General features: G+C 46.2%; 1 protein-coding gene across 1 annotated transcript in view; it reads left to right on the forward strand.

Moving 5' to 3' along the window:
- The window catches only part of DCAF12 (DDB1 and CUL4 associated factor 12), a 41,184-nt gene extending 25,964 nt beyond the window's left edge, over positions 1 to 15,220 (forward strand). Inside the window, exons 5-9 of the mRNA XM_003829787.5 lie at positions 3,028 to 3,221; positions 4,766 to 4,831; positions 8,099 to 8,261; positions 11,955 to 12,133; positions 13,043 to 15,220. Coding sequence (XP_003829835.2) covers positions 3,028 to 3,221; positions 4,766 to 4,831; positions 8,099 to 8,261; positions 11,955 to 12,133; positions 13,043 to 13,201 — 761 coding nt within the window. The 3' untranslated portion in view covers positions 13,202 to 15,220. The remainder of the gene's footprint in view (positions 1 to 3,027; positions 3,222 to 4,765; positions 4,832 to 8,098; positions 8,262 to 11,954; positions 12,134 to 13,042) is intronic.
- Positions 15,221 to 22,510: the final 7,290 nt, after the last annotated feature.

Consider the following 22,510-nt stretch of genomic DNA (forward strand, 5'->3'; position numbering starts at 1 on the left):
ATGCCTGTAATCCCAGCTACTCGGAAGGCTGAGGTAGGAGAATCACTTGAACCCAGTAAGCAGAGGTTGCGGTGAGCCAAGATCGTGCCATTGCATTCTAGCCTGGGCAATAAGAGTGAAACTCTGTCCCACCACCAAAATAAATAAATAAATAATAAAGGAATTATGGCTGGGCACAGTGGCTTACACTTGTAGTCCCAGTATTTCGAGAGACTGAAGCAGGAGTTTGAGGTCAGGAGTCCAAGACCAGCCTGGGTAACATAGTGAGACCCCATTTCTACAAAAAAATGAAAATAAAAAATTACCTGGGCATGAGGATACATGCCTGTAGACCCAGCTACTTGGGAGGCTGGGGCAGGAGAATTGCTGAAGCCCAGGAGGTTGAGGCTACAATGAGCCATAATCATGTTATTGCACTGCAGCTTGGGTGACAGAGCCAGAACCTGTCTCATTTAAAAAAAAAAAAAAAAAAAAAGTTGGGGAGGGTTTGTGGTCCCTGTGGGTTCATGGAAAGCCCATGGATTTCAGGAAATCCATGGGTCTCCCTGAAATTGAATGTAAAATGTGGTGTTTTGTGTAATTTTCTAGAAAAAGAGGCCTAGTCTGGGTATGGTGGCTCACGCCTTTAATCCTAGCACTTTGAGAGGCTGAGGTATGAGGATCACTTGAGGCCAGGGGTTCAAGACTAGCCTTGGCAACAAATCGAGACTCCATCTCTACAAAAAAAAATTAAAAAAATAAGGCTAGGCTTGGTGGCTCATACCTGTAATCCCAGCACTTTGACAGGATGAGGCAGCTGGATCACTTGAGCCCAGGTGTTTAAGACAATGCTGGGCAATATGACAAAACCCTGTCTATAAAAAAAAAAAAAATGCAAAAATTAGCCAGGTGTGGTAGGGTGTGCCTGTAGTCACAGCTACTCAGGAGGCTGAGGTGAGAGGATCACTTGTGCTCAGGAGGTGGAGGTTGGGATGAGCTGAGATTGCACCACTCCACTCCAGCCTGGGCAACAGAGTGAGGCCTTGTATTAAAAAAAAAAAAAAAAAGGCTGGGTGCGGTGTCTCACTCCTGTAATCCCAGCACTTTGGGAGGCCGAGGCAGGTGGATCACGAGGTCAAGAGATCAAGACCATCCTGGCTAACACAGTGAAACCCCGTCTCTACTAAAAATACAAAAAATTAGCCAGGCGTGGTGACGGGCCCCTGTAGTCCCAGCTACTCAGGAGGCTGAGGCAGGAGAATGGCGTGAACCCAGGAGGCGGAGCTTGCAGTGAGCCAAGATCGCACCACTGCACTCCAGCCTGGGCGACAGTGTGAGACTCCATCTCAAAAAAAAAAAAAAAAAAAGCCAGTCATGGGGGTGCATACCTGTTGTATTAGCTACTCAGGAGGCTGAGGCAGGAGGATCACTTAGGCCCAGGAAGTTGAGCCTGCAGTGAGCTATGATTGTGCCACTATTGCCCTGTCTACCCTGGGCCCCAAAGTGAGACCCTGTCTCTAAAAAAAGAGAGACATAAGGGGGTCCAAGGCTCAAAAAAGGTTAAGTACCACTGCTCTAGAGGGGAGGATTCCCAAGCCCTACTGCCCACTAAAAGTCAGCTGTGGATGCATGCCAAGAGACCTAAACATTTGGCATAGAAAATTACTAAGCTTTGGCCAGGCGCACTGGCTTATGCCTGTAATCCCAGCACTTTGGGAGGTTGAGGCGGGTGGATCACGAGGTCAGGAGTTCGACACCAGCCTGGCCAACATGGTGAAACCCCGTCTCTACTAAAAATACAAAAATTAGCCGGGCATGGTGACGTGTGCCTGTAGTCCCAACTGCTCGGGAGGCTGAGGCAGGAGAATCGCTTGAACCCGGGAGGTGGTGGTTGCAGTGAACCGAGATCATGCCATTGCACTCCAGCCTGGGTAACACAGAGAGACTTCATCTCCAAAAAAAGGGAAAAAAAAGAAAAAGAAAATTAGCTTTATCAAAATGTATAAAATTCTCGTTAAAGAATTTCGAGTAAGGCGCGGTGGCTCATGCCTGTAATCCCAGAACGTTGAGAGGGCTGAGGCAGGTGGATCACTTGAGGTCAGGAGTTCGAGGCCAGCCTGGCCAATATGGTGAAACCCCATCTCTACTAAAAATACAAAAATTAACTGGGCGTGGTGGCAGGCGCCTGTAATCCCAGCTACTTGGGAGGCTGAGGCAGGAGAATCGCTTGAACCTGGGAGGCGGAGGTTGCAGTGAGCCAAGATTGCGCCATTGCACTCCAGCCTAGGCATCACAGCAAGACTCCATCTCAAAAATAAAAATAAAAAGAATTAGCAGGGCATGGTAGCATGCACCTGTGATCTCAGCTACTTGGGAGGCTGAGGCAGGAGAATCGCTAGAACCCAGGAGGCCAAGGTTGCAGTGAGCCAAGATCGTGCCACTGCACTCCAGCCTGGGTGATAGAGCGAGACTCTGTCTGAAAAAAAAAAAAAGCAGACCAGGTGTGGTGGCTCACACCTGTAATCCTAGCACTTTGGGAGGCCAAGGCAGGCTGATCACTGGAACTCAGGAGTTCAAGACCAGCTTGGGCAACATGGTAAAACCCCGTCTCTACTAAAAATACAAAAAAAATAGCCGGGCATGGAGCAGGCACCTGTAATCCCAGCTACTTGGGAGAGTGAGGCACGGGAATCGCTTGAACCCAGGAGATGGAGGTTGCAGTGAGCTGAGATCGCACCACTGCACTCCAGCCTGGGTGACAAAGCGAGACTCTGTCTCAAAAAATAATAATAATAAATAAATAAATTTCAACAACCATGTCAAACTTAAAAGTTATATTTTAATGCCTAGACCTTAGGTGAATAATTCTCTTAGTGTAGCTATTAAAATGCCTACTGCTCTGTGTTTAGGGTGGGCCATCTGGCCAAGCTTCAGCACATATGAGGATGATGCACAAACAGCTAGACTATGAAAGCCCTCTTTGGCGTCTGTGGGATTTCCCATAGAGGGGTGGGTACATCTGACATCTGTGTTCTCCTGGCCCTGCAGGCTCACGTGATGGTTCTATGGGACTCTGGGAGGTGACAGATGATGTTTTGACCAAAAGTGATGCGAGACACAATGTGTCACGGGTCCCTGTGTATGCACACATCACTCACAAGGCCTTAAAGGACATCCCCAAAGAAGACACAAACCCTGACAACTGCAAGGTTCGGGCTCTGGCCTTCAACAACAAGAACAAGGTATGAACTTGTGTAGGGATCCCTGACGTGTATTCCTCTTGCTTATGTCTTGGGATATGCACTCCTTTTTCCTTCCCCATCAGTGCTTGCTACATAGCATGGTTCTGAGCCCACAGAACCACCTCTTAAAGGCTGAGTGATGCTGGTGAGAAATTATAACTGAGGCTCTGAAACCCACCCCTTCAATTGGTCTCTGCAGTATTTCTCTGAGTGGTCTATATTTGTGGGTCAGCCTCACAGAATTCCCCTAGGGCCACCCTGATTTGACTGTCTCTCATTTGCACATGCCTTTGCAGGTGCTGTATTCTGGGCATGATTTTCATACTTGCTTCTGAAAACAATCACTTTTTTTCTCTTTGGTATTCATTCCTTTTTTTTTTTTTTCTTTTTGAGACTGTGTTTTGCTCCTGTCGCCTAGGCAGGAGTGCAATGGCACGATCTCAGCTCAAAGCAACCTCCACCTTCCAGGTTCAAGCAATTCTTCTGCCTCAGATTCTCAAGTAGCTGGGACTACAGGCATGCACCACTACACATGGCTAATTTTGTATTTTTTAGTAGAGACGGGGTTTCACCATGTTGGCCAGGCTGGTCTTGAACTCCTGACCTCAGTTGATCCACTCTCCTTGGCCTCCCAAAGTGCTGGGATTACAGGCATGAGCCACCACGCCTGGCCAGTATTCTTTACTGCCTACTTTCCCTTCACATTTCCACTAAGTCTTACCTTATTGAGTCAGATCTGATGCTGAGGTTTTAATAAAAGCAGAGTGTCACCCAGGCGCAGTGACTCACGCCTGTAATCCCTGCACTTTCGGAGGCCGAGGCAGGCAGATCACAAGGTCAGGAGTTTGAGACTAGCCTGGGCCAACATGGTAAAACCCCATGTTTACTGAAAATACAAAAAAATTAGCCAGGCATGGTGGCATATGCCTGTATTCCCAGCTACTCAGGAGGCTGAGGCAGGAGAACTACAGGAGGCGGAGGTTGGCAGTGAGCCGAAATTGCGCCACAGCACTCCAGCCTGGGTGACAGAGCAAGACTCTATCTCAAAAAAAAAAAAAAAAAAAAAAAAGCAGTGTCAGAATATACACCCAGAGCCAGAGAAAGGCTTCTCCAGAATCTGAATCAGGCCACAGTTTGAAGGGTAGTTCCCTCAACCTCCTATCCCATCTGTATTTATGGCCTAAGGGTAGATTAATCTCTCCTGGATTAGACTCTTCACTTATAGAAATTCTCACACTAGATTATGAAACTGTCCTTCACATGTGTGCCCTGCTTTAACTCTCCAACAGGACGTTGAGGGAGTGATAGCATAGTGAGGAGTTTTTCAACCATGGGCGCCTGTGTTATTGCTGGTAGCCTCAATTTAATATGCCATTCAGCTGGGTTCTGTAGGGTGAAGTAATGGTCTAATAATTACTGGCACCTCTGCTGGAATCATCACAAGACAGGAGTAAAGGACCCTGACCTTAGAATCCTCGCCTGCTTATTATCGTACATTAGTTGCTATAGATGATAATATAACCTGGTTTTCATTGCTCTTGTAGGAACTGGGAGCAGTGTCTCTGGATGGCTACTTTCATCTCTGGAAGGCTGAAAATACACTATCTAAGGTGTGATGAACATGATTTTGTGGTTTTACCTAATAATTCACCTTACAGTTAAAATACTGTAATTCTAGCTGAGCTTTTTTTTCATGTTTATTTTATCTATTCATTTATTTTTGAGGTAGAGTCTCGCTCTGATGCCCAGGCTGGAGTGCAGTGGTGCAATCTTGGCTCACTGCAACCTCTGCCTCCTGGGTTCAACCAGTTCTTGTGCCTCAGCCACCTGAGTAGCTGCTGGGATTACAGGCGTCTGCCAACATGCCCAGGTATTTTTTTTGTATTTTTAGTAGGAACACAGTCTCACCATGTTGGCCAGGTTGGTATTTTTATTTTTAAAGACAATAAATATAGGGTCTCACTCTGTCACCCAAGTTGGAGTGCAGTCATGGCTCGTGGATCAGTGCAGCCTTGAACTCCTGGGCATAAGCGATCCTCTTGCCTCAGCCTCCCAAGTAGCTGAGACTATGGGCATGTGTCACCACACCCATCTGGTTGTTTTTTTTTTGTTTTGTTTTGTTTTTTTAATTTTTTGTAGAGACAGAGTCTCACTATGTTTCCCAGGCTGGTTTTGAACTCCTGACCTCAAGCGATCCTCCCACCTTGGTCTCCCGAAGTGCTGGGCATTCAGGCATGAACCATTGCACCTGGTCTCAATTCTTGTTTAAAAGACCAGTTCTCCAAAGGCCTGGGCATGTTTTTGCACAGTACATGAAATTTTGAGTCTGGTGTGCCTCTCTTGCAGGAAAGTCTTTTAAAGAGTAAGACAGGGTGATTCTTTCCTATTGCATAAGCTTCCTGAGAGGCTCCTTTGAGTAGCAGTCCTCCTCAACAATGCATTTAAGTATTTCTTTATAGATTGATGACTACTTGGCATGCTGTAAGGGAAGGAAATCCTGAGTGTTAGGAACCTTTGGCAATTGAAGATCGATCAAATTAAGATAAACCATCTCTGAAATAATCATGTAAGGTAATGAGAAAATAGACTTAATTTACAGTACAAATTGATCATCCCTAATCCAGAATGCTCCAAAATCCAGCTGGGCACAATACCTTAGGCTTGTAATCCCAACACTTTGGGAGGTTGAAGCAGGAGGATTGCTTGAGCCCAGGAGTTCAAAACTAGCCTGGGCAACACAGTAAGACCCTATCTCTGCAACAAAATTTAAAAATTAGCCATACATTGTGGCATATGCCTGTAGTCCCAGCTACTGGAGGGTAGCAGTGCTGAGGCAGGAGGACCACTTGAGCTGAGGAGGTCAAGGCTGCAGTGAGCCGTAATTTTGCCACTGCACTCCAGCCTGGGTGACAGAGCGAGACCCTATCTCAAAAAAAAAAAAAAAAAAAAAAAAAGGCCTGGCGTGGTGGTTCACGCCTATAATCCCAGCACTTTGGGAGGCCGAGGCAGGCGGATCATGAGGTCAAGAGATTGAGACCATGCTGGCCAACATGGCGAAACCCCGTCTCTACTAAAAATACAAAAATTAGCTGGGCGTGGTGGTGGGTGTCTGTAGTCCCAGATACTTGGGAGGCTGAGGCAGGAGAATCGCTTGAACCCAGGAGGCAGAGGTTGCAGTGAGCCGAGATCATGCCACTGCACTCCAGCCTGGCAACAGAGCAAGACTCTCTCAAAAAAAAAAAGCCTCCAAAGTCCAAAACTTTTTGAGCACCAACACAATGCCACAAATGGAAAATTTCACACGGGACACCTTTGCTTTCTGACAGGTCAGTGTACCAAACATTGTTTAATGCAGAAAATTATTTAAAATATTGCATAAAATTACCTTCACTCTATGTGTATAAGATGTATATGAAACATAAATGAATTTTGTGGTTAGACTTGGGTGCCATCCCCAAGATAGCTCCTTACATATATGTAGATATTTAAAAATCTGGGCCGGGTGCGGTGGCTCACGCCTATAATCCCAGCACTTTGGGAGGCCAAGGCGGGCGGATCGCAAGGTCAGGAGATTGAGACCATCCTGGCTAACATGGTGAAACCTCGTCTCTACTAAAAATACAAAAAATTAGCTGGGCGTGGTGGTGGGCGCTTGTAGTCCCAGCTACCCGGGAAGCTGAGGCAGGAGAATGGTGTGAACCCAGGAGGTGGAGCTTGCAGTGAGCTGAGATCGCGCCACTGTACTCCAGCCTGGGCGACAGTGCGAGACTCCGTCTCAAAAAAAAAAAAAAAAAGCTGGAGAAATCCGAAATTCAAAACATTTGTAGTCACAAGCCTTTTGGATAAGGGAGATTCAACAAGCAACTTTTACATAGAGTTAAACCTACCTGTGAATCATTTGTCTTTTTTTAATTTTTTTTGAGACAGAGTCTCACTTTGTTGCCCAGGCTAGAATGCAGTGGCACGATCTCAGCTCACTGCAACCTCCGCCTCCCAGGTTCAAGTGATTCTCCTTCCTCAGCCTCCTGAGTAGCTGGGATTACAGGCATGCACCACTACCCCTAGCTAATTTTTGGTATTTTTAGTAGAGATGGCATCTCACCAGGTTGGCCAGCCTGGTCTCGAACTCCTGACCTCAGGTGATCTGCCTGCCTTAGCCTCCCAAAGTGCTGGGATTACAGACGTTAGCCACCACGCCCAGCTTTTTGTCTTCTTCTTATGCTAGAGGACTTTGCAAGAGGAAGCAGGGTTCCAGGAATTAGTGATTCCTTCATGTCACAATAGCCTTTGAGCTCCACTGACCTTGTATGCTGTCTTATGTGTTGTATGCACCCACTGAGGATTTGCTAACTGACAAAGACCCAGGGTTAAGGCTGATGTGGGTTATCTGGGATTAAGCTAGTCCCATGGGCGTGCTTTCTATAGCGTACAATTCCCATTCAGGTGGGAAGGTGAGCTGGGGGTAGCCAGAGATCAGCCTCTTTATCTGAAAAGCACTGAGGTGGCCCTTCCTGGCAGACAGAACAGAGTGGGACCATGGCTTTAGTGCCCTGGAACGATTCCCAGAAACAACCTGAATAGTTGAAACAGCCTACCAAGAAAGGCCTTGGCCTTTCCAGCTACTTCTGATTATTTATTCCAGATTTACGTTTTCCCCAACCTGTCTCCTTCAGTATCTAGGTCTTACCGTTTATTAACATTCACCTCCTCTTTCTCCTGTATACCTAGGGGTGGAACAGAGTGTTATTTCTGTAATCAGGGCTTGATTCTATGTGGCTTTTTTATGAGGGAAGCCCATCAAGGTGGGAGTCCAGAAACAATATCCCTGCCTTACCCTCTCTGCTGATGCCATGGTTATATCTCTCCTTTATTTTCAGCTCCTCTCCACCAAACTGCCATATTGCCGTGAGAATGTGTGTCTGGCTTATGGTAGTGAATGGTCAGTTTATGCAGTGGGCTCCCAAGCTCATGTCTCCTTCTTGGATCCACGGCAGCCATCATACAACATCAAGTCTGTCTGTTCCAGGGAGCGAGGCAGTGGTAAGAGTCCCTGTGTGCACCTCAGGCCTACAGCTGCACTGCATATGGGTTCTGACTTTCAGTTTCTTTGTTGGTTTCCAAACAGGTATAGTGCTCTGTATGGAACATTTGGAAGTGTGTTCAAAAAGGGGAGCGATGGCTAGGCGTGGTGGCTTACGCCTGTAATCCCAGCACTTTGGGAGGCCGAGGCGGGCGAATCACCTGAGGTCGGGAGTTTGAGATCAGCCTGACCAATAAATATGGAGAAACCCCGTCTCTACTAAAAATACAAAATTAGCCGGGCGCAGTGGCGCATGCCTGTAATCCCAGCTACTCGGGAGGCTGAGGCAGGAGAATTGCTTGAACCTGGGAGGCGGAGGTTGCGGTGAGCTGAGATCGCACCATTGCACTCCAGCCTGGGCAATGAGCGTGAAATTCTGTCTCAAAAAAAAAAAAAAAAGGGTGTGGGGGGAGTGACACAAAAGGGCACTAGACTTTCAAACACCACAGACAAATGTGTGGCCACAGAAGCCTTTGTTGGGAGCCACCAGTCAGGATATTAGTTAGTAGTTTCCATGTTCTTTTAGAAAGCTCTACTTTTTTGTTGTTGTTGTTGTTGTTGTTGTTGTTTTTTAAGACAGAGTCTCGCTCTTTTGCCAGGCTGGAGTGTAGTGGCGTGATCTCAGCTCACTGCAACCTCTGCCTTCTGAGTTCAAGTGATTCTCCTGCCTCAGCCTCCCAAGTAGGTGGGACTACAGGCACACACCACCACACCCAGCTAATTTTTGTATTTTTAGTAGAGACGGGGTTTCACCATGTTGGCCAGGATGGCCTTGATCTCTTGACCTTGTGATCCACCCACCTCGGCCTTCCAAAGTGCTGAGATTACAGGCGTGAGCCACTGCACCTGGCTGAGAGCCCTACTTTCTATCCTGTGGTAATTTTTTTGCTGTGGTCCTGCCTGAACTAAAATTCTATTTATGCTAAGATGTGGCATGGTGGGATAAGGAGGAAGTTTACAAAGGGCATGAGGAAACCTCAGGGTAATGAGTATGTTCATTATGTAGATTGTGGTTACGATGTCATGGATATATACATATGTCAGAACCTCAAATTGTATACTTTATGTGTCGTATATTGTATGACAAACCTCAATAAGGCTGAAGAAAATACTGAGTTTAGTTCTGACCACTGAGTAAATTAAGCTTCCACCTCAAATCTTTTATAACATATTCTCTGTAAGAGCACCCTCATTCTTTATTGAAGCGGGAAAAAATACTTATTTTAGTGTACTTTGAAGGTTTCAAAATACCTTTTTCTGACATCCCATTTCATCATACCAAGAACCCTGTGGGAAGCAGATGAGAAAACATAGTTTTACATATAAGACCTAGAGCCAGCTAAATAACTTGCCCAGCATCACACAGCTTGATGGGGGAACAGCTAGGGACCAGAATCCAACTTAACAAATTGTATTTTCTTTATCTCACTTTATCCCGTATCTCATGCAAAAATATAGCTGTGTTATCCTGAGAGTCCTAAAAGGCACACTGTGGATTGCAGTTCACCCTCTCTTTTTCAAGTAGTGTTTATTCCTGTGCAGATACTGCAAAGTAGCTTTTGTTTTGGGTTTTTTGTGGGTTTTTTTTTTTTTTTTTTTTTTTGAAGACAGGGTCCTCACTCTATCAGCCAGGCTGGAGGAAAGTGGTGCAATCTCAGCTCACTGCAGCTTCCACCTGCCAGGCTCAAGCAGTCCTCCCACCTCAGCCTCCCGAGTAGCTGGGACTATAAGCGTCCGCCACCTCATTCAGCTAATTTTTGTATTTTTGTAGAGACAGGTTCTCATCATGTTGCCCAGAGTTGTCTCAAACTCTTGGGCCACCCACCTCAGCCTCCCAAAGTGTGTGCTAAGATTACAGGGATTACAGGCGTGAGCCACTGTGCCCAGCTATTTCTTTTTTGTTGTTGTTGTTGTTGTTGAGATGAGTCTTGCTCTGTCACCTAGGCTGGAGTGGAGTGGTGTGATCTCAGCTCACTGCACCCTCTGCCTCCCAGGTTCAAGCGATTCTCCTGCCTTATCCTCCTGAGTAGCTGGGACTACAGGCGCGTACCACCATGCCCAGCTAATTTTTGTGTTTTTAGTAGAGATGGAGTTTCACCATGTTGGCCAGACTGGTTTTGAACTCCTGACCTCAAGTGATCCACTCACCTTGGGCCTCCCAAAGTACTGGGATTACAGGCTTGAGCCACCGCGCCCGGCCTATTTGTTCTTAATTATAGTTAAAATGCTTATATTTTAGAACAAAGAATAATGTATAATGAGAGTAGTAGAGAAAGGAATAAATAGGGCCGGGCACGGTGGCTGATGCCTGTAATCCCAGCACTTTGGGAGCCTGAGGCAGGTGGATCACCTGAGGTCAGGAGTTCGAGACCAGCCTGATCAACATGGTGAAACCCTGTCTCTACTAAAAATACAAACAAAATTAGCTGGGGGTGGTAGCGGGTGCCTGTAGTTCCAGCTACTTGGGAGGCTGAGGCGGGAGAATCACTTGAATCTGGGAGGTGGAGGTTGCAGTGAGCCAAGATTGTGCCACAGTACTCCAGCTTTGGCAACAGAGCTCAAAAAAAAAGAGAAAAGACTAAATAGGTTTGGCTGTAATAATGTATGCAATGAAAAGTTTTAAGAGATTTTTGGTACTGTTTAATGGGGGTAACTTTCATACCTAATAAGGAAATACTGGTTCCACAAATATTATCCAGTTCTTATGTGCCAAGAGACATCTTCATATCCCAAGCACTGATTTGATCCCCAAGTATAGCAGATGTGTTTTCCTTGTGATCTAAAGTAATTACATGACTTGTCTTAAACATCTTTGGGTATTTAAGTTCTGGGCTTTTTGCCACTCTCAAAACACCTAATACTAGATAAAGACTTCTTGCATTGTGGCCGGGCACAGTGGCTCATGCCTATAATCCCAGCACTTTGGGAGGCCAAGGTGGATCACTTGAGGTCAGGAGTTCAAGACCAGCCTGGCCAACATGGTGAAACCCTGTCTCTCCTGAAAATGCAAGAATTAGCTGAGTGTGATGGCAGGAGCCTGTAATCCCAGCTACTTGGGAGGCTAAGGCAGGAGAATCGCTTGAACCCGGAAGGCAGAGGTTGCAGTGAGCCAAGATCGCGCCATTGCACTCCAGCCTGGGCGACAGAGCGAGACTCCATCTCAAAAAATAAAAAAAGACTTATTGCATTTGCCACAGTAGTGGTTTTAGGTGAAATATAAGGAATCGTTGATGACTTAATGATTTATAAATATGCAGATTACCTTGAGTTGCAGTGTAGGTTGGAAACATATGATGGAGAAAAGCTTAGAGTTATGAAAGATGATCCCAGAGTGAGTTGAGAGGAAGCAAGGAAGTTCTCAGCACTTATGGTCTTCGGCCAAAAGCATCTTGAGCATCATCGGGAATCTGACACTTTTCCAAGGCTTCTTGGACGGTTTCTGTCAGTGTGTGGATAGGCAGGATGGCATCAGGATTCTCTTTGCTTTTGCATGAGCTAACTTGCCATTGGGAAAACACTGTCTGATACTTTGTGGGGCGGGTGGAGGGGAGCGGGGTGGACATTGAAAACTCAGTGTTGGAGAAATTCAGGCTAGCAGACAGTCAGCAAATATTCTCTCCCGCCTCACTGCCTTTTACTTTTCTGTCTTTCAGGAATCCGGTCAGTGAGTTTCTACGAGCACATCATCACTGTGGGAACAGGGCAGGGCTCCCTGCTGTTCTATGACATCCGAGCTCAGAGATTTCTGGAAGAGAGGCTCTCAGCTTGTCATGGGTCCAAGCCCAGACTAGCAGGGGAGAATCTGAAACTAACCACTGGCAAAGGCTGGCTGGTGCGTAAGCCCCTGCCTGAGATGACTGCTACACAGTAACAGAAAAATTATCTTCCTCTACCTCTCAGTCCCCACTGACACACCATCTACTCATACTTTTTCACTAGTAAGAGGCACTCATTGGAACAGGAAAAGACTTCCCCCTGATTTTGCTTTTATGTCTGCACGTTGCCTGTGGGAAAACTGAGGCCCAGTAAAACACACTGGTTGACTTAGGATTTTCCCCAAGGTGTAATAGAGCAAGAAGGATAAGGAACCTCCCACCACAGCTGTCAGTGAATTTTTTTTTTTTTTTTTTTTTTTTTTTGAGACAGGGTCACTCTGTTGCCCAGGCTGGAGTGTAGTGGTGTGATCATAGCTTACTGTATGTAGCCTCGAACTCCTGGGCTCAAGCAGTCCTCCTGCCTCAGCCTCCCAAGTAGCTGGGACCACAGGCATATGCACTGTGCCCGGCTAATTTGTTTTTTTTTAGTAGAGATGGGGTCTCGCCATGTTGCCCAGGCTGGTCTCAAACTCCTGGGCTCAAGTGATTCTCTCACCTTGGCCTCCTAAAATTCTGGGATTACAGCCATGAACCAGTGCGCCCCACCTCCAGTGAATTATTCAAGTGTTTGGTTCTTCCTCCTGTGCCTAGCAGGTGGAGGGAAAACAGAACTTTGGTTCTAAGTCTCCTGAGAAGAACTGAGCCTTGTATAGCAATTCTTCAGCTGCTCCGTTCTTCTCTAACGTTTAGTTGGAAAAATGAGGCCCTGATTCCCATGAGAACCAACCAGCCAATCTCCTGACATGAGGTTGTACCTGTAGAACCCTGTTCCCTTAAGGAGACCAGAAAGCATTCCTGTCCCTTCCTCCCCCTTTTCCTGCCCCATGGCTAAAGGTGCTAATTGTAGTCTCTTTCTCTTCCCGCAGAATCATGATGAAACCTGGAGGAATTACTTTTCAGACATTGACTTCTTCCCCAATGCTGTTTACACCCACTGCTACGACTCGTCTGGAACGAAACTCTTTGTGGCAGGAGGTCCCCTCCCTTCAGGGCTCCATGGAAACTATGCTGGGCTCTGGAGTTAATGACAACTCCCCAAATGCAGAGATTTACACTAACTTCCATTCTCAGTTTCCTTGTTTCTTTTGATTTTTTTTTTCCTAATTGTGTGAGGCTCTTGTGTTTTAGTGGGAACACCAAAGTTTGCCTATAGTTTAGGCACTTAATAGGAAGAAGCTCTGTACAGAAATCTGAAAGTTGTTTTGCTTTTTGTTTTCCCCTTTGGTAATCAAAATTTTACTATCTTTTATTATTTCTGGCTTTTCAACGAAACATTGTTGCTAATCCCTATTTTTCTTTAAGTGACACACATTCTCCTGTCTCTGGCTTCTTCAGGCTGAAATGACATAGTCTTTCTCACCCTTACTTCACTCTTGAGAGGTAGGGCTCCTTTATAATTATATGGTTGCTCTCAGACTTTCTGTGAAAGTTTGGGAGCTGTGTGTGTCTGTGTGTGTGTGAGAGAGAGATCTTGTCTGCGTGTGTGTGTGTGATCTTGTGTGCCTGTAGGTACTGTGTGTCACTGAAATTACCTGGAGTGAGGATTACTTGTAATTAAAATATTTATAAAAGAAACAACTTTATTCACAGAGTCCAGCTTTGGGACTAGTCTGTATCTTGTTTTTTAAAGTCTAACAACACTGATAATAGGAAGTAAAAACAGAAAGGAAAAGAAATTACCACTGGGAAAATCTTTTTAGTTAGATTGTAGGCTTCCTGGGGCCTCCCGTGCCAGGACTGCAAAGTGATCCAGCCCTACCTGTCTTCCCACCTGTGTGTCCCCCGTGTGGGAAGTTGGTGTCACTTCCCCTTCCCACCCTCACATCTGCTTAGCCAGTAGCCACACCCCTAAAACATCAGACTCACCATCCAGGTGCAGCTCTAGAGGCTACAAAAGGCTTCATGGGACTTGAATCCCCATCCTAGCTTCTCTCTCCTTCCCCTCAAGACCTGATCTGGTTTTAAGGGGCCTGGAGCTGTGAGTCTCAAGTCTGCTAAGATTCACATCCATAGCCCCCTTGGCTTTGAGGAGAATCCTCTCTGCCATTCTTCCAATCTCCCCAGTGGGTTTTGCTATTATTTTCTAAATTGGGTTAAGTCTAAGAAGGTGGGGGTGAGCAGGGGGTTTATCTGTGTGTAGTGAGTGCTTCATGTGTGGAATATTCATTTTCTTAACTGCAGTGGGACTTGGGGTTGAAGCCACCCCTCCTACTCTGTTGGCTTAGCCCTGAGATGGTGACAGGCTGGCCTGCAGTCAGCATCATTGTGCATGTAACAGCATCAATATGATTAGTAATTTGTCTGTTCCTCCCTTGAACTGTCTGTTTAGTCTGAGGTTTTTAAACTTGCAGGCAGCTGACTGTGATGTCCACTTGTTCCCTGATTTTTATACATCATGTCAAAGATAATTCGTGACACCACCCACGAATTCCTCTAAGCACATACTCTGCTTTTCTGTCAACATCCCATTTTGGGGAAAGGAAAAGTCATATTTATTCCTGCACCCCAGTTTTTTAACTTGTTCTCCCAGTTGTCCCCCTCTTCTCTGGGTGTAAGAAGGGAAATTGGAAAAAAAAAATTATATATGTGTGTATATATATATATATATATGTGTGTGTGTGTATATATATATATATTCTCCTTTTAATGGTGGGGGGCTACTGGAGAGGAGAGACAGCAAGTCCACCCTAGCTTGTTACACAGCACATACCACAGGTTCTGGAATTCTCATCTTCGAACCTAGAGAAATAGGTGCTATAAACAGGGAATTAAGCAAAATGCTGGATGCTATAGATCTTTTAATTGTCTTAATTTTTTTTTCTATTATTAAACTACAGGCTGTAGATTTCTTAGTTCTCACAGAACTTCTATCATTTTAAACTGACTTGTATATTTAAAAAAAAAATCTTCAGTAGGATGTTTTGTACTATTGCCAGACCCTCTTCTGTAATGGGTAATGCGTTTGATTGTTTGAGATTTTCTGTTTTTAAAAATGTAGCACTTGACTTTTTGCCAAGGAAAAAAATAAAAATTATTCCAGTGCACAATGGTGTGAGTGAGTATTGTGTAGCCAGGAGCCTGCCAAAAAGGCCCCACATGACTAGTTGGAAGGTTGGCTTGAGCTGTTGGGATTGCTTGTGGCAGAAGGGGAACACAAGCCATTACCTCCAGGTTAGAGGCAGGTCAAGTGCAGACACAAATACTAAGACCTGCTTGCTCTGGGTCCCCAACTCTAGCCCAAGATGAGTTGCTCTGAGGTCCAGCTGAGGGTGGATATGCCCAGGGTACTGAAGTAGTGTGACGTTACTTCTCTTACATAAGTAAGGGTTGGTAATAGGCCCTGTCTGCTTGGATGGTGCCCTGAGAATGACGCTGAAAGTGCTTGCATAGTACTCTGGGAATAATAGGATATTAATTTTTGTTTTTTGTAGTTGGAACCATAGACCTTCACTGCCCTTTGTAAGGGGAAGACACAGTGACCACAGTGAGTGATGCTCTTCTAGAGCCTATTTGGAGCTGTAGCTGAGAGAAACTAAATCATACCACCCTTCCTCACACAGTCATCTCTGGGAAACCCACCAGGGCTAGGCTGCAGAGCCTGGCAAGGCCGTCCCTATTCTTCTGCCACATGGTACTTGTTCTTTCCAGGGCAAGCTGGACACAGCTGCTCTATGCACCTGCCTTAGAGACTGGTTCAGAACATGACATATGGGTTCCTATATGATCAAAGGCTGCAAGACAGGAAGGGGAGATGAGTAAGTTAAAGCAATTTGAGAGGGCTCCCCAGAGGAGACGAGTTACATTTGGAAAGGGCTGAAACTAGCCTTTCCCAAAATGAATTTAGAAGGTTTTTGTAAAATCTTCATTGTCAGCCGGGTGCAGTGGCTCACACCTGTAATCCCAGCACTTTGGGAGGCCCAGGTGGGTGGATCACCTGAGGTCAGTAGTTTGAGACCAGCCCAGCCAACATGGTGAAACCCCATCTCTACCAAAAATACAAAAATTAGCTGGGCGTGTTGGCGGGTGCCTGTAATCCCAGCTATTGGGAGGCTGAGGCAGGAGAATTGCTTGTACCTGGGAGGCAGAGGTTGCAGTGAGCCGAGATTGTGCCACTACACTCCAGCCTGGGCAACAGAGTGAGACTCCATCTCCAAAAAAAAAATATTGTCAAATCATTTTTGGGAAATGCAGATTAGAACAAAAGCAGCTTCATTCCTTTACCATCAGGTTTTTTTATTTTTAAAAATTGGAAAGGAGAGCTTTATTTCTCAAAGGGTTGCAGTCTGCAGGGTGGCCATTCTGACAGTCTGGGAAGTACAGCCTCTGGCCAGAAGTCAGAAACACAAACTGAGGGAGGGGCAAAGGGGACAGGAATTTATGTTGAACAAGGTGGCTGAATATATGTATTTAATAAGCTATAGGAGGAGTCATGAATATTTATAAAAGGAAAAAGGTACACATGTGCAACTGAACTCTTAGGTTTTTGGTATTTTACTATGGCACTTGTTCCATAGAACATGCTCACATAGAAAGGTGACTTAGGGAATGTGGGGTTGACTTGGTCTAGGCCTCTGGCCTCCATGGAATCTAGGCCTTGCTCCCACTTTCCAGCCAGACTTTCCAGCAAAGCATGTATCACAGAAGGGCTTTGTGGGCTTTATGGGGTCCCTTTTTAGCCAGCAGTCCCTACTCCCTTCTGTGAAAGAACTTCTTGTTCTCTCTCAGGCACTTCTTGTTCTGTCTCAGGCTGCATGCCACATGCCTTATTCCAAATAGTCTGCTGGCTCCTCATCCTTTGGGTCCTTCTACAGGAGGCTTTGTAGCTGAACTGAATTCTTAGCCCTTCATGACTTGTTTATGCTCCAAGTCCCTGGTCCCCTGCCAACTCTAATTGATTATTGATCTGGCCCTGTGTTCCTAATAAAACTAAAGACTGCCCCCAGTCCAGGCCACTCTGATCCAGCTGCCATTCCTCGTGCAGATACCCAGAAATAGCAAGTCAGGATGTCCATACCTGTATCAGCACCAGGGATCAATCTTTTAGGAGTTAGCCTACGATCCAAGTGTTGTTGTTCTGCTTTTCACTTGCTGGTATCTAGAAGACAACAATGAGGAGTGGGGGGTGGACAGGAGAAGGAATCACTCAGTGTTATTTGCTTCATGCTAGTTCATTCATATCTTTCTTCACGCTAGTGTGCTGAGATAACTGAAAGGTTTGGGAGGATGGAAACATAGGCTGCTAATTCTGAAACCAGTGATGAAGACAATAAATTGCTCAGGTTTCTTAGCTTAGTTCTGCCCTTAGCTCCTCCAAAGAAGAATCCAATGAAAGAAATGTGAGACATAGGAATACTACCACTGGAGAGAAAGGTGTGAACTGAACTCAAGATGGAGATGGAGTTGTGAGCTCTTTTATGATTCCACTCTCCAAGAGAGGTGTGGACTATCCTCTATCAGAATCCCCCTGGGTTGGGCCTCACATCTGAACACTCTTCTTGATTAGTGTGGAACTGCTGAAGTCAGGATTTTTAAGGCATAATAATACTATTTAACAGTACTCAGGCCGTGTGCAGCGGCTCACACCTATAATCCTGGCACTTTGGGAAGCCGAGGCAGGCAGATCACGAGGTCAGAAGATCGAGACCATCCTGGCCAACATGGTGAAACCCTGTCTCTACTAAAAATACAAAAAATTAGCTGGGTGTGGTGGCTCGTGCCTGTAATCCCAGCTACTCTGGAGGCTGAGGCAGGAGAATCGCTTGAACCCGGGAGTTAGAGGTTGCAGTGAGTCGAGATCACGCCACTGCACTTCAGCCTGGCAACAGAGAGAGACTCCGTCTCGAAAAAAAAAAGTGCTCATAGTCACATGTTTACTATGCTTCTTGTTAAGCTGTAAGGTGTATTCAGAGCTATAACTAACATTGCTAGCGCTATGGACAGGAAGAAAACAGATGATCAACTCATACCTTAAAATAAACTGAGCTGGGTGCAGTGGCTTCCACCTGTAATCCCAACACTTTGGGAGGCTGAGGTGGATTGCCTGAAGCCAGGAATTTGAGACCAATCTGGCCAACATAGTGAGACCCCATTTCTACACATAATTAATTAGCCTTGCATGGTGATGCCCACCTATAGTCCCAGGTACTTGGGAGGCAGAGACAGGAAGATCACGTGAGCCCAGGAGTTTAAGGCTGCAGCGCGCCAGGATTGTGCCACTGCACTCCAGCCTGGGCAACAAATCAGGACCCTGTCTCAAAAAAAAAAAAAAAAAAAAAAAAAAGAAACTGGCCAGGCGCAGTGGCTCATGCCTGTAATCCCAGCACTTTGGGAGGCCAAGGCAGAAAGATTGCATGATACTAGGAGCTCAAGATCAGCCTGGGCAATATAGCAAGACCTGGTCTCTACACAAAATTGAAAACTTAGCCAGGCATGATGGTGCACAGGAAGACTGTTTGAGCCCAGGAGTTTGAGGCTGCTGTGAACTATGATTGTGCCACTGCACTCCAACCTGGGTGACAAAGCAAGACCCTGTCTCAAAAAATAATAATAGGCTAGGCGTGGCTGCTCACACCTGTAATCCCAGCACTTTGGGAGGCCGAGGTGGGCAGATCATCTGAGGTCAGGAGTTTGAGACCAGCCTGGCCAACATGGCGAAACCCCACCTCTACCAAAAAATACAAAAATTAGCCGGGCATGGTGGTGTGCTCCTATAATCTCAGCTACTCAGGAAGCTGAGGCAAGAGAATCGCTTGAACCCAGGAGGCAGAGGTTGCAGAAAGCCGAGACCACACCATTGCACTCCAGCCTGGGCAACAGAGTGAGACTCCGTCTCAAAAAAAAAATTCTCCCCTTGGGCCTCGAGAAAGAGCATTGCATGAGATTGGCGTCTTGTTTTCAGAGTTCTGGACTCCAAAACTATGAGAGAATGACTCTGTTGTTTTAAAACCCACCAAGTTAGGCTAGGCACAGTGGCTCATGCCTCTAATCCCAGCACTCTGGGAGGCTGAGGCGGGTGGATCGCCTGAGCTCAGGAGTTCGAGACCAGCCTGACCAATATGGTGAAACCCCGTCTCTACTAAAAATACAAAAAATTGGCTGGGCGTAGTGGCATGCACCTATAGTCCCAACTACTCAGGAGGCTGAGGCAGGAGAATTGCTTGAACCTGGGAGATGGAGGTTGCAGTGAGCTGAGATCGTGCCACTGCACTCCAGCCTAGGTGACAGAGCAAGGCTCCGTCTCAAAAAAAAAAAAAAAAAAAACAACCCACCAAGTTTGTGGTAATTTAGGAGTATTCTGAGGAATTTTTAGATACCAATTTTTGTAAAATCACACTAGATCAAAGGAAAATATTTTCTCTTACAATAATACACAGATAAACTGTAATATTAGTGCTAAGACTTAAAAAAGCAAAAAGTAAAGCTCAGAACCATGACTGAATTGATACTGGAGGAAGTGATCATCAAATCTGCATACCACTGGTTGCTTTTTCCTACCTATTTCAAACTATCTCAACTTTTTTTTTTTTTTTTGAGACAGAGTTTTGCTCTTCACACCCAGGCCAGAGTGCAATGGTGCGTTCTTAGCTCACTGCAACCTCCGCCTCCCAGGTTCAAGTGATTCTCCAGCCTCAGTCTCCCAAGTAGCTAGGATTACAGGCGCCCACCACCACACGTGGCTAATGTTTGTATTTTTAGTAGAGACAGGGTTTCACCATGTTGGCCAGGCTGGTCTCAAACTCCTGATCCACCACATTGGCCTCCCAATGTGCTGAGATTACAGGCGTGAGCCACCACACCCGGCCCTTTTTTTTTTTTTTTTTTTTTTAAAGCAGAGCCTGGCTTTGTCACCCAGGCTGGAGTGCAGTGGTGCAATCTCAGCTCACTGCAGCTTGTGCCTCCTGGATTCAAGTGATTCTTGTGCCTCAGCCTCCTCTGAATAGCGGGGATTACAGGCACACACCACCACACCTGGCTAATCTTTGTATTTTTAGTAGAGGAGGGGTTTTGCCATGTTGCCCAGGCTGGTCTCAAACTCCTGACCTCAAGCAGTCCGCCTGCCTTGGTCTCCCAAAAAGTGCTGGGATTACAGACTTGAACCACCGCGCCTGGTCAATGTTGCTTTTTGTTTGTTTGATTTTCTGTTTGTTTTTTCTTGAGATGGAGTCTCAAGCTGCCACAAGGCTGGAATGCAATGGCGTGATCTCGGCTCACTGCAACCTCCACCTCCCAGGTTCAAGCAATTCTCCTGCCTCAGCCTACCAAGTAGCTGGGATTACAGGCGTGTGCCACCATGCCCAGCTAATTTTGTATTTTTTTCTTTTTTCTTTTTTTTTTTTTGAGACAGAGTCCTGCTCTGCCACCCGGAATGGAGTGCAATGGCATGATCTCAGCTCACTGCAACCTCCGCCTCCTCGGTTCAAGCAGTTCTCCTGCCTCAGCCTCCCAAGTAGCTGGGACTACAGGCGCCTGCCACCACACCTGGCTAATTTCTTTTTTTTTTTTTTTTTTTTTTTTTTTTTGAGACAGAGTTTCACTCTTGTTGCCTAGGCTGGAGTGCAATGGCACAATCTTGGCTCACTGCAACCTCCACCTCCCAGGTTCAAGCAATTCTCCTACCTCAGCCTCCCGAGTAGCTGGGATTACAAACATGTGCCACCATGCCCAGCTAATTTTTGTACTTTCAGTAGAGATGGAGTTTCTCCATGTTGGTCAGGCTGGTCTCGAACTCCCAACCTCAGGTGATCCACCCACCTCAGCCTCCCAAAGTGCTGGGATTACAGGCGTGAGCCACCGCGCCCAGCTAATTTTTGTATTTTTAATAGAGAGGGGGTTTCACCATATTGGCCAGACTGGTCTCGAACTCCTGACCTCATGATCCGCCTGCCTCGGCCTCCAAAGTGCTAGGATTACAGGCGTCAGCCAAGGCGCCTGGCCATTTTTTTTTTCTTTTTTTTCTAAACAGAGTCTCACTCTCGTCGGGCTGGAGTGCAGTGGCGCGATCTTGGCTCAGTCCAACCTCTGCCTCCCGGGTTCAAGCGATTCTCATCCCTCAGCCTCCCGAGTAGCTGAGTCTCTATGCCCGTGCCACCATGCCCAGCGAATTCTTGTATTTTTAGTAGAGACGGGATTTCACCAGTATCTGGCCAGGATGGTCTCAATCTCTTGACCTCATGATCTGCCCACCTTAGCCTCTCAAAGTGCTGGGATTACAGGCGTGAGCCACCACACCCGGCCTTAATGTTTTTTTTTTTTTAAACAGAGACAGGGTTTCACCATGTTGCCAAGGCTGATCTCTCAAACTCTTGAGCTCAGATGATCCTCCTGCCTGCCTTGTCCTCCCAGAGTGCTGGGATTACAGGCGTGAGCCACCGTGCCCGGCCTAATTTTTGTATTTTTAATAGAGACAGGGTTTCACCATATTGGCCAGGCTGGTCTCGAACTCCTGACCTCATGATCCGCCTGCCTCGGTCTCCAAAGTGCTGGGATTACAGGCATCAGCCAAGGCGCCTGGCCATTTTTTTTCTTTTTTTTCTAAACAGAGTCTCACTCTCATCAGGCTGGAGTGCAGTGGCGCAATCTCGGCTCACCCCAACCTCTGCCTCCCGGGTTCAAGCGATTCTCCTGCCTGAGCCTCCCGAGTAGCTGGGTCTACATGCCCATGCAACCATGCCCAGCTAATTTTTGTATTTTTAATAGAGACGGGATATCACCAGCATCTGGCCAGGATGGTCTCGATCTCTTGACCTCGTTATCCGCCCACTTCAGCCTCCCAAAGTGCTGGAATTACAGACCTGAGCCACTGCACCCAGCCTATCTCAACATTTTGAACTTGTACTCGAAGACATCCTTTCAAAGTGCAGGTTGTAGAGTTTTAGGATGCTTTCTCATCTTGAACAAGCGAAGAAAACGTACAGCTATCTTGGGTCTCCTTTGATAGCAGAAGATAATAAGAGATCTAGCTAAGACCTGAGATACCTAAACTTGCCTTGCTATGGAATCTGCCTTGCAGGCACCTGGGCAGACCTGGAGTTACTAGCCAGGATGTCATAGGATTCTCAAAGATGATGGAGGTTGCGTGAGTCATCACAGATGATGTCAGCTTTGATGTGATTGTTCTGAGGCTATCAGTTTATTTAACTGGTGACTGTGGTCTTTATCAGGAACTCGTAGCCTATCAAATGGTATTTATGGTATTGAAAAATTAGTATTATTTTTTAAGACACAGTCTCACTCTGTTGCCCAAACTGTACCTGGGCCTATTGTTTTGTGTTTGTTTGTTTGTTTTTTGAGACGGAGTCTCACTCTGTCACTCAGGCTGGAGTGCAGTAGCACGA

This window comes from Pan paniscus, chromosome 11, assembly GCF_029289425.2.
Source record: "Pan paniscus chromosome 11, NHGRI_mPanPan1-v2.0_pri, whole genome shotgun sequence".
NCBI classification, from domain to species: domain Eukaryota; kingdom Metazoa; phylum Chordata; class Mammalia; order Primates; family Hominidae; genus Pan; species Pan paniscus.